The following is a 12,590-nucleotide window of genomic DNA, read 5'->3' on the forward strand; positions in this document are numbered from 1 at the left end:
ACGAGAAAAGGATGCGAGAATCTTCTGGCAGCTCTGCCTTGGAGCACATGCGGAGAAGCTCCATCAACAGCTAAGTCGAGGGCTCTTCAAGTTCGGCGTAGGTTAACTCCACCCCACTATGGAGTGCTACAGTCCAGAAAGACACCAGAACAATCCAGAAGGAGCCGAGAGAGAAAATCCCAATTCCAAAATACAAAATTTTACTTCACTGCAATGATTCTGTAACTCCTTTCAGTGAGGCAGTTTAAAGAATCCTATTATTTGGGTAACAGGATAATTAAAACCAAGCCACAGGTGTGCTTCCGTTCCCTATTAAGCCAAGAATTTTAAATTTCTTATTTCTGGGTGATAAACTGGAGAAATAGGATTACCTCCGCCCATGTTATTCCTGTTCGGTTAAGGACTAAAACCTTCAGTGCAGGAAATGTTCCGGTTCGAGCTGGTGAACCCGAGGGAAAGCTGAGTTTATTCTCACTGTGTAGGGAAAGAAGTGACAACGTGTTGATCACCCACTCCCCAGGAGGCCCAAGTGAAAGTCCCTAAAAACAACAAGTTGGGATTTTTTTAAAGATTTTTATTTATATATTTGAGAGAGAGGGAGTGAGAGAGGGCTTGAGATGAGAGAAGGTCAGAGGGAGAAGCAGACTCCCCATGGAGCTGGGAGCCCGATGGGGGACCCAATCCCGGGACTCCAGAATCATGACTTGAGCCGAAGGCAGTCGCTCAACCAAGCGACCCAGGCGCCCAACAACTTGGGATTTAATAGCAGGCATTTGGTTTGGTTTGACCTTAAAGCGAAATTAATTCAAAGCCAAGGGAGTCCAGGCTACCTCATTTTTAGTATTTGCAATGCACGACTTTTTGGTAGCTGACATCCACAGATGTTCTCCGAGGGCCAGGGCAGCTGGCTGGAGCTTAAGCCTCAGGCATTCGTAAGGTCAGTGTCCAGCTTCGCAAGGCAGAGTTTGGACACCACAAAATCCAGTGCCCTCTCAACTGCCCTACTGATATAGGCTGCCCCGGGGGCTACAGTCCCGCTCCTCCAGGGTCTCGAAACCACTCTCTCGCTATCAGGATGGATAAAATCAGTCACTGCCTTCTTGGTGCTCTCTTGTGATCCTGATCTCAGATAGTGCTCAATCCTGACAATGACAAGGAGTCATTTTGAAAGAAGATTCCATGAAAACACATGAGCCCCTATTTCCAGAAGAGGAGATGCCGGGGGTCAGAGGACACCTTCTGCCCTATCTGGAGCACCGCTGATTCAGGCCTGACTCTCCGCTCTCACTGAACCGCCTGAGCCAGGTACCAGCCACCTGTCCACCCCAGGCTGGCTCGAGGACTTTCACATTTCCCACCTGGCTGAGCCCTCGGGGAATCAGGTTCTAAGACTGAAACTAACCAAGCGGTGGAAGAAGCCCGGAAGATGGGGCCATTAGTGAAACATGCAGCTTGGTGGACAATCCTTATCAGAACAGAAGGAGACAGCATTCCAACGAAATTGCTCATTCCTACAGCAATCAAGTGCCAGAAGCTTCGGAACAAATAAGCACTCTTCACAGCCCCTCCCCTACTCCCCAGTTAAATACTGACTCCCCCAGAAGGCCCATCCTTCATGGGTAGCCTCACAAGAGACACCAAGATCTCCCAGCTTGACAGGCCAACCCTCCCTCAGTCAACCAAAAGACTCCCCCCTCCAATCCCCCAGAAAAGGGGCGCCTAGCTAGCTCAGTCAATAGAGCATGAAACTCTTCTTATCCTGAGGTTGAGACTCTGAGTCCCTCGTTGGGGGGAAAGCTTAAATATAAATAAGTAATAAGTAACTGGTGGTCCAGTTAAGTGTCACGTGTTGTGATGAACATTGGGTGTTATATGCAACTAATGAAACGCTGCACACACACTACATCAAAAACTGATGATGGGGGCGCCTGGGTGGCTCAGTGGGTTAAAAGCCTCTGCCTTCAGCTTGGGTCATGATCCCAGAGTCCTGGGATCAAGCCCCGTATCAGGCTCTCTGCCCGGCAGGGAGCCTGCTTCCTCCTCTCTCTCTCTGCCTGCCTCTCTGCTTACTTGTGATCTCTGTCAAATAAATAAATAAAATCTTAAAAAAAAAAAAAACTGATGATGTACTATATGTTGGCTAATGGAACAATTTAAAAATTAAAATTTTAAAAATAAATTGATTTTTTAAGAAGTGTCTGACTCATTTTCTGCTCGGATCATCAACTCAGGGTCATGGGATCAAGTCCCGAGTTGCACTCCACGCTGGGCATAGAGCCTGCTTAAGACTATCCCTCCCTCTACCCCTGCCCCCAACTCACGGGCACTCAAAACAAAACAAAACAAAATTAAAAAGGTCTAGCTTAAAAAAAAGAAGGAGAAGGAGAAGGAGAAGGAGAAGAAGAAGAAGAAGAAGAAGAAATAATTAAGCTTAAATTTCACTGAGCTGTGTTTCCCTCTCTCCCACAGAGATGCCATGAGGGAATGAGGACATGTTGGGGTTTTCATAACAGGTGACAAATGGACACCCATGAGCTCATACCTGAGATTAAGAACTTCCAGATGTTTCAGCTGATCAGCAATATCTAGGACTTCATCCCACGAGGACAACAGGTTTCTTGACAAATCTACTTTTCTGATATCTCAAAGCACCCATCAAGGAAGAGTAAGATGGAAAGAGTCACACAAAACAGAACAGTCGTCACTTCTGAATTCCGGAGCAGGCATCTTTACCTTCTCACCTTACACCCTCCATGCTGCTTGAAATGTTTTCAGGAGCACATGCTACTTTTACCTTTGTAAGTCACCCACTCTTCGTTGAGAAACTAAAACATTCACTGTCATATGCTGCAAATTTGAGACAAACCTCTAGAATCAAGTAAGAACGAACCAAAGGTCCTAACCAAGGTGAAACCATTCTAGCAATATCCAACAAAAAGAGTGAAAAAAAAAAAAAAAAGAACAATGGTGGTGAGTTTGCTTTATGTCTCGTGCCAGGCAATCCCCCCAGCGGCTGCCTCATAGCCACGTGTCATTCTCCTGTGGGGCCTCACTCTGCTCCAACCCGCAAGAACCCCCAAGTCCCCAGCCACAGCTCCAGAACAGACCATGGGGGTTAGTGCAGACAAAGGTTCTGAAGTGCTGAGAATGATTTGGGAATTCAGAGAAGGAGAAACAAGCAGGACAGAAAAAGGCACCCGAGCTGAACATCTCAAGGGAGCACGGTGCCATCAAGAGGGGGCGCAGCTCTGAACCCCCAGGCAGAGAGACAGAAGAGAAGCTTGGGGCAGGACTGGACCTGCTGAAGGAGGGTCTTTTGCACAACTCTGCTGTGCTGGGAACCATTCATTCTTCTGTTCCACGACTGTGGGGAGGGAGCCAAGAGTAGAGCAGCGAACTCAACAGTCACAGTCGGAGAGACAGCGATAAGCACGTGCCTCTGCAGTATGCCACCTACAGACAGGCTCACAGTAGCAGCCAAAGACACAAGAGAGGGGTGTGTGGTTACGTTATATACGCTGGTCGTGGAAGACCATCTTCTCGGAGAAGGTGCCATCTGAGCGGAGACCACAGGCAAAGAGGAATACCATCAGGGAGAAGAGCATCTGGGCAGAGAGAACGAGACAAGCGGAGGCCCTGAAGTTAGAACAGGTTTAGATAAAGGGAGTGGGAGGTTCTGGAAACGAGGGCACAAAGGCCGCAGGGGCTAGGCCACACCTCAGGCCACACCTAGGCCAGGAAATCTTGGCTAGTCTCTGACTGAAATGGGAGCTTCTGGCGGGTCTGGACCCGCCTGCAACTTCTGGGCAGGGTGCTTTCATGCCTCACGGTCAGGCTCCAGCCACCTTTCATTTCCGTGATGTTGCTTGCTAGCTCTGGACCACGGGGCTGGTCAGCAAGGGCAGGGGTCCAGTAATCCTTCACTCGCTCATACTCTCCATCCCGTAGGGCAGGGTTATACAGACACCTTCTGGTGATCCAGAGCACAGAGACGACCCGCCCTCTGAAATCAGCTCTAAACAAGCTGGCAGTTGTTGCGCAGTGCCCCGCACACACACACGCACAGGCCAAGGATCTGTCGGCGGTACTTGGTTCCCGCTCGCAGGCCCAGACTCCCCTGGCACAGAGCCAGCTGGCAAAGCAGGAAGAAGCTCATCCCCTCTCCGGAGGAGCTTCCCAGGCCTGGCAAGCTCAGGGCCTCCGCGTTCCTGCAGCCTGATGTCCCAGCAGAGGGAGAGACCTCAAACGGGGCCACTCCAAAGGGACAACTGGATTAGACACCGACAAGACTTTCACTGCAGGCGAGAATTCAATCAGCAACTGGAAGACATCGATCTCTATACCTGCAAGTATCAGCCCTCCCTTGATCATCTCACAAAACCGCATTTCTTCAAGACTCGGGATGTTCTCCGCAGGAAAGAACAGCATCAGCAAGCGAGATGCTGACTCCCCAGGACCCTGCTGACAACTCTGAGCAAATAGTCGCCGTTCCCAAACCCACCTACTGGCCATATCTCCGATATGCTGAAAATAAGTCTTGAACCACCCAATTCCCAATCTTCTAAAATCACTTAGTAGCTGGCCGGGCAGATCACAGAATGTTCCAGACGCTGCCCGTGGCATTCTGCTCCTTACCCAACTACTCCATCCACAATGCTTCCACTGTCCATGGGGAAAGGGACAGCACCGGTTCAGCTTGCTGGGGCCCACAGAGGGGCTGCTCACAGGCAAGGTGACCGGGTCCCGACTGAGGGAGTCACAAAGCATGCAGTACAGGGACAGCTCAGAATAGCTGGCTAGAGACTACTGCCCATGAGCCGTCTCTTCCCCCAGAGAACATGGATTATAAACTATCTTGGGCATAAATTATTACACAGAGATGAGGCAGGCTTAAAGAATTGAGAGAAAACCTTTGAAAGTTCGAGAAAATCTCGTTCATTTGCCAGGGGGATTTTTCATTTAAACTCATCTCCTGTATTCTTAGTTGTGGACATGAAAGCAATGTAGGGTAAACACAAACCAAAAACTCTTCTAAGAGAAGGCAGAGAAAAGGATTACAAACTTTGGAAGGGCCTGTTTTGAGGGATCGTGACAAATCACACACAGCTGCGTGAAACAGGAAGGGGGTCCAGGTGGGCTGGTGTGGGGGGCCCCGGGGTGTGGTCGAGGCCTCCGGCTCCCCCTTTCTCTCCCTGTCCACACTGGATGGTCTGCACACGAGACGGCTGCCTGGGTGCTTGGGTGCTCTGTCTGCACTCAGGAGCAGGCTAACGGCTTGGGGCGGAAGGCAGGTGCCAGCCACGTCCGGCCTGTGTGAGGAGCCCTATCCAGACATTTCCTTGGCTGGGGGGAGGCCCGCTGCCTCACCTGAAGGCAGAGGGATCTGGGAAGATAAATAATCTCCTATCGAGGCGACTGGCACAGGGAAGCCAGAGAGGCCCTGAGGAAGAAAGTTGGGCAGAACAGACACCGGGAAGGTTCCTGGCTGTGTCCCACATGAGCTTCAAGTCCAAAGTCAGGTTCTCAGTGAAAAGGATACTAGGACACGCTTTGGCAATTGCTCCTTTGTCACCAGCACCATTCACGGCACAGTTCCTCAGAGAAATTTCTTGCAACTTGCTCAGCTGACTGCATGAAAAACACAGAGTTCACACGTATGGATAAACACGGACACGTCCACTGGCCCTTTAAAAAATTAAAAAGCATTTCCTGTAAGAAGTTACCAAAAATAACCAATACCAGTACCCACCAGCCAGATTCAGAAATAACGCTTTACTAAAAAGAGAAGAAAAAGAAAGTGTTACAGACACTACAAATATAGCTGAAGTCCTTCGTGTCCCATTCCAGCATGTTCCTTCCTCCTCTGCTCCCCCACACTTGGTGTTTGTTTAAACGGAAGCACGGAATAGTCTGCACGTTTCCATGTCCCTAAACAATCACAGCATTTCATCTATAATGAAAGGGGATATAAATGGTATCCTAGTGTATGTATCCTCCTCCAAGCTACTTTCCCCCAACAGTATGTTGTTCAGCAGTGAGATTTAGCTACGTCAACCCATGTGCTCCAGAGCATTTGTTTCCACATCTTGGAGACTACAATTAATCTGTTTACTCCTCTGCTGACAGTTATATTATTCCCAGCAGGGCTGAAGTAAACACTGTCGTATGCTTCTCGCATTCATACGTGGAAAGTCTCTCTAGGGTGAGGAAAGCATGCGTATCTTCAGCTTTAGTAGATAAATCTCAGAAGCCACATTCTAAGTGCAGAGGACCTGCATTTTCTATCACTGAAAGAGCCCATACGGTATCTAGAACAGGGAATCCAGAGCCCCATCGCTTGAGTTCAAATTCCAAGTGCACCACTTCCTTTGGCCTGAGGGGAGTTAGAATCTCTGTACCTCAGATTCCACAGCTTTAAAATGTTGTGGTTTACACACACATATTCACAGCAGCATTACCACCGTAGCCAAAGGGGCTACAGGTGTCCATCGATAGATGAATGGATGAACCAAGTGTGGTACGTCCATTCAATGGAATATTACCCAGCCTTAAAAAGAAAGGAAATTCTGACATATGACACAAAGTGAGTAAACTTGAGGACATTATGACAAGGGAAAGAAGCCAATCATAAATAGACAATACTGTGGGATTCCACTTGTGAGGTCCCTAGAGGAGTCAACTTCACAGAGGCGGAAAGTAGCATGGTGGCTGCCACGGGCTGGGGGCTGCTGTTTAAGCAGGACAGAGTCTCATTTTGGGAGGGTTCTAGAGATAGACAGTGAGGACAGCTGCACAACACTGTGAATGTACTTAGCGCTACCAAACTATACACTTAAAAATGGTTAAGATGGTAAACTCTGTGTTGTGCTCTTTATAATTTTTTAAATGCCGTATTAGTATTTGTGAAATCTCAGAACACTGCCTGACATACAGAAGTTATTTTGTAAGTATTTATAAAAACAAACGAAAAACTGACCGCCTTTGGGGGAAATTCTCCCATCGAAACCCCAGGCATGTGCTATTACAGTCATGAGAAACCAGGAGAAAGGCAGCAACAAAGGTCTAGGGGCTCCCAAACTGGCTCAAGTTGACAGTGCCCTTGGTGTTGCATTTTTTTCAGTGTCCCCGTAAGTCATACAGAACAAAACAAATCACATCGAATTTGCATTTAGTAAGTAGTTAGGGCCAAACAACTTAATCATTATTTGTGTCCTTCAAACTTACTGTCAGTAAGTGTCAGTTGTGCCCAGCACAACTTCCCAAACCCTGGAATCAGACTGGACATCACTACGTTCATTTCTTGTTTCATGATGATTTTCAGGAGATACTCGCTTTTTATCACAGGAACACCAAAACCCCAGCTTTGCGGGGATGGGACAGCAATAAAAGGACTTGTAGGATTATCACAGAACTGAACAACCTCAAACTAATAGTTTGTTCTGTGTGCAACAGAGGCCACTGTTTCCCTCTAAAATTAAAAATATCTCACTGTGCCTGCGGAGTTGGCTGCAGGGCCCAGGGAAACCTCGCTAGAGAGTGTGGGAGCCCGGGTCTCAGCACAGACCTCACTCCGGAGCCAGAGCCATCTGCAAGAGAAGTCACACATGCTGGTTTTTATTGTTTTTTTTAAATTCCTTTTCCGTAAGTCTTAAGGGGCACAAACTCAGAGCTGGTCAGCTGGATATTATTAAGAAGATAACATGACGGCTTCAAGGGGAGGATTCTGTCCCTCCTTAACACTGGTGACCACTATTTACCCACTCTCCAGTGTTATCCACAGCAGGTCTAACAGCTTAGTTATTGTTTCGTAAATGAGGAGACTCAGGCTTAGAAGTTGCAAAGTGTCAGAGTTAGAAGGTGGCTTAGCTAACGTCTGACCCAGCCCGACTCCAACACGGAGTCAGTTCCAAGGGAGATGCTAGCTAATTATGGAACACCATGAGCCTCCAGTAGCTGGGTCAGGCAGCAAAAGAATACATGAGTTACACAGTCGTTCATAAGCTAGGGCAGGAAAATCGGTTTGCAATTTTTACAGAAGCCAGGGTATTCAGATTAACCAGTAAGAAAAAAATGTGCTTCTTATGGGGGTAAAAGATATTTCAATAGTTGCACTTTTTTTTTTCCAATAGTTGCATTTTAAATGGGAAGATGAAGGAAAGAACTCCAACCCTATAAAGCACGTAGTTCTTTAAATCCAAGTAAACCAGTAGGATAAAAAGCAAAAAATATCCATGACAGTTACCTCTCGGTGGTAGCATGAGTCACGACTTCCTTTTGTTCAATTTCTATTTTCTAAATCCTCAACAATGAGTGTAAGCTGCTTTGTAATTCACAGCCAGTGGTTGCTTTTTTAAAAAAAAATCTTTATTTCCTTGAGTTTTCCTCCTTCACATATTTTTTATTGAAAAAAATCCCACATAGGAAAAGTATATGGATTAGCCTACCTACACATCGGTACACAGCTCAGTGATTTTAAATAAATACGCACAGGTCACCACCACCCGGATCAAGAAACACATCCCCGGAACTCGGGAAGTCCTCTTTGTGCTTCCTTCACTCAAAACCGTCTACCCTGACTTCTCACACTATCGATCAGTTGCGCCTGGTGTTGACCTTCATGGAGACAAAATCATTCAAGGTGCACTTTCTGGCTGACTACTTTGGCTGGACGCTGTACTAATGAGATTTCACATGTACTGTTGCACCGAGTGGTAGCTGCTGCTCGTGTTCACTGCCATGGAATGAATACAGCATAACTTATTTATCCATTCTCTGTTTCTAGGTATTTGGATGGTTCCCTGAATATTTTGTTGCTATTACTAATGCTGGTCACCTATGCTAAAAAGCAGAGGCACCCAGAAACGAATTTCTCCTTCCACACGGTCTCCATATAAATTTTACATCTGGTGTAAATTTTCACAATAATGGCAAAATAAGATATTCACAATAATGGCAAAATAAGATAGCAAATACAGGGACTTCCAACAAAACCCCAGTTTGATTTAAGAGACTTTTAGAGAGAAAAATGAAAGAAGCCAAGTGGCTAGAAATGTACTCTCCACTGTGGCCACCAGGGGCCGCTACTAGGCCACCTTGTGGGGTCAGGGTCAAACACCACAGCACTGACCGTCACCTGGAAGGTTCTCGCGCAGTTGTGTTTCTGTGGAACATCAGCTTCTACTCACTGTGATTCAGCCCATGCATCTGAGTGGGAAGAAGGCCTCTCTTCACAGAACCACAGTGTACAGAGAGTTTCATAATACTTTGGGTACTTCTTAAAAGCAAGAGCCCATAGTATTCTGATCCAGGTCTAGGATGGGACCCAAGATTCTGCAACTTCACAATCACCCCAGGGAAGAAAGGGTGTGCATCCAGAGATGGAAACTAACTTGGTTCTAGAGGGCCCAGCATGCCACATGGTAGGTAGCAACTTAGACCTCTGTTTCCACTTCTGACTTACCACCCAGCTAGAAATGGCACCATGAAATAGAAAAGGACCAAAATGTCAATCTTACTTATTAGACAAGATGGCTGGTATAAATATTAATGATGGGTAATGTTTTAATTCCAATCCAGAAAAGCCCAACAACCCTATGCTAAATTAAGAATTTTAATTTCCCCAAAGACTCAGTCCTCAGATTCCTCTGATTTCAACTGGCTGTTTGTGCAGAAAGGACAGACCAGTTTGGAGGCAAAGTTTTGAGTATCAACATATAGTCCGCTGAACTTTAATCCTGAACAGTGATGAAACCGTCAATTAGTTCTACCGCTATCAAGCCTACATACCTTTGCTGTTTTATAACAGAGTCAAAACCAATAGTTTCCACGGGTTTATTTCCAATTATAACAATTTGCTCTTTTCCATCTTCCTCTGGTCCATCTTCTAACACATAGCGATTCTTAACTGCAGTGAGAAAGCCCACTCCAAAATTTACTTTGTTGGGACGAATAAAGGATCCCCCTGTTGGGTGTCTGGAAAAAAAAAAAAAGGGAAATGGAACAGATAAAATATCATCAATGGGGACATTTAAATAAGAGGACATATTCAAGGGGTACCTGGGTGGTTCAGTTAGTTCAGCGTCTGATTTGTTTTCGGCTCAGGTTACGGTTTCAGGGGCCCCATGATCAAGCCCTGTGTCGGGAGTCTGCCTGAGGATTCTCTCTTGTCCCTCCTCTGCCCACCCCCCTCCCCGCCACTCACACATACACACTCTCTCCTATAAATCTTTAAAAAAAAATTTTTAATGACACATTCAAAAATCCTTTATGAACTGTCAGTCTGCCACAAATGTGAAATGTCTACATTTACAAATTTGTTTATAAATACAGTAGCAAACAAAAGCAATTATACAATTTTTTTAAAGATTTTATTCTTAAGTAATCTCTAAACCCAATGTGGGGCTTGAACCTATAACCCTGAGCTCAAGAGTTGTTCTACTGACTGAGCCAGCCAGGCACCCCAGTAATCACACAATTTTAAAAAAGAAAAAGAAAATATCATTCACCAGAATGGCCATAAAAGCAATATTCTGAAGGACGGCAAAATTTTCTCTATGCTGAAAAATCAAAATCAGCATAAAAGGGAAAGCACTATACAAATGTGTAATCGATATGACTGATCAAAAAGGGCTGTGAGCTTATGCAAGCTTAAGTCCCAGCAGATAAACAGACAAGAAATATGAAAAAGACAATTCACCTAACAGGAAACAGAAGTATTAAATCCACAAGGGAAAGTTTTACCTTGCTCAAGATTAAGAAATGCAAATTCAAATAATGAAACTATTTTCAACAAAACTGGCAAAAAATAAAGAACAATCCCAACACCTCAAAGACTGCAAGGCTGGGTTTGGTTTTGAGTGTATAATCATATTCCTGGGAACTTGTCAGCAGGCAATAATTTAAAAATAAAAACAAAATTGCATTTATAAAGATTCTGTATAATAGCATTTATTTGTAACTAAGGAACTCTGGAAACCATAAAAAAGCCCAGCTGGATAGGAACTATTAAATAAACCAGACAGATGTAGTCATTAAAAATTCTAGCTATAACACTTAATAAAATTAATCACAGAATAATGTTGAGATTCCTAAAAACTGAACCAAATTGTACATAACACAACTATAGAGGAATCACATCTACAGACAAAGATTTAATAAGGACACAAAGAGATAAAAAACATTCGTGGATAGCAGGCTTAGGTACAAAAGCTGAAAAGTAACAACCTTCAACTAAATATATTTTAAAAGGTTAAATATGGGGCACCTGGGTGGCTATTCAGTCAAACATCTGCCTTCAGCTCAGGTCATGATCCCAAGCTCCTAGGATCGAGTCCTGCATCAGGCTCCCTGGTCAGTGAGAAGTCTGCTTCTCCCTCTCCCTCTGTCTGCCACTCCCCTGTTTGTGCTCTCTCTCTCCCCACACCTTTGTCAAATAAATAAATAAAATCTTATAAAAAATAAAAGGTTAAATATGGGCCTAAAAGAGAGAATGTGGGAAGAATTCTACAGAAATACAGGATATTTAGCCACAATTTCTATTCAGATTTTAGAGCGATTTTTAGTAGATTTAATATTAAAATTAATCATATCACTGAATGTAATGATCACTTTGTCAGGCTTTTCAAGAGATTCAAAGTGGGTCTCTGGACCCCTTAAATTTCAGGCTTCAGCATTACATCATGGCAATTAGACCTTATTTTCAGGATGATTTAAGTATCTACTATAAAATAGTTATAAATGTTATTATCATTTGATCACTTTGGAGAATAAATGATGAAATACATAAATTGCCAGAAATTACAAACACTATACCAGAGCATAACCTTTGACACTTAAAGAAATCAAAGCTTCCTAGAAGTCACCATGATTAAAAAGGATGAAAAACTCAGACTGATAAATTTCATCCATATAAACACACACTTTTTTAAAGTGGGTCTGCAGAGATGAAAGGGGGTTGTGATCCCCGAAAGTCAGAAGTGATGTCACGGGTAAGAAAAAATAGCCCAGAAGTCACTGGAACCCCACAGTGTGGGGTCCTTGAAGCCGGTGATGGAAGTGGACAACCAGGTCCAGTGCTAGGAAAGGATGCAGGAAGTTAACCCCGGTAGGAGCCACGGGGCAGCAGCCTGGTGGGCGAGTTCCAGACGCTGAGACAACAGGGAGCCCTTCCTACTCTCGCCACGAGGGCTTCACTGCAAAGGGGAGAAGAGCACAGGGCAACGGCATCTTAAGATGGGTGGGCGCAGCAGATCTGTACGCTGCTGAAAATAATCCAGTGGTGAGGGGAGAACTGATGATGCAGGAAATTAAATTCTCTGTTGCAGTAAAATCAAATTCTGAGTCTGTACAGTACGTTGTGATATCACAGGATCACAGACTACCAGAAGCTTCCTAGAAAATATTACATTTTAACCCTAGGAGAGGTTCATGTCACAAAAGACACAGTTCTGGGGGCACCTGGGTGGCTCAGTTGATTAAGCGTCTGCCTTGGGCTCGGGTCATGATCTCAGGGTCCCGGGATGGAGACCCATATCGGGGGGGGGGGGGTCCCTGCTCAGCGGGGAGCCTGCTTCTCCCTCTCCCTCTGTCCT

General features: G+C 45.3%; 1 protein-coding gene across 3 annotated transcripts in view; it reads right to left on the reverse strand.

The window, feature by feature from the left end:
- Window positions 1–12,590, reverse strand: part of LOC116862489 (tubulin-specific chaperone E) — a 72,120-nt gene that overhangs the window by 9,865 nt on the left and 49,665 nt on the right. For all 3 annotated transcript variants that reach the window (XM_032849792.1, XM_032849793.1, XM_032849794.1), the window contains exons 4-7: window positions 9,787–9,972; window positions 5,540–5,628; window positions 2,543–2,642; window positions 372–474 (exon numbers count right to left, since the gene is read on the reverse strand). In XM_032849792.1, the coding sequence (XP_032705683.1) occupies window positions 372–474; window positions 2,543–2,642; window positions 5,540–5,628; window positions 9,787–9,972 (478 nt within the window). The remainder of the gene's footprint in view (window positions 1–371; window positions 475–2,542; window positions 2,643–5,539; window positions 5,629–9,786; window positions 9,973–12,590) is intronic.

This window comes from Lontra canadensis, unplaced genomic scaffold (assembly GCF_010015895.1).
Source record: "Lontra canadensis isolate GAN:19392208 unplaced genomic scaffold, GSC_riverotter_1.0 scaffold248, whole genome shotgun sequence".
Lineage (NCBI taxonomy): Eukaryota > Metazoa > Chordata > Mammalia > Carnivora > Mustelidae > Lontra > Lontra canadensis.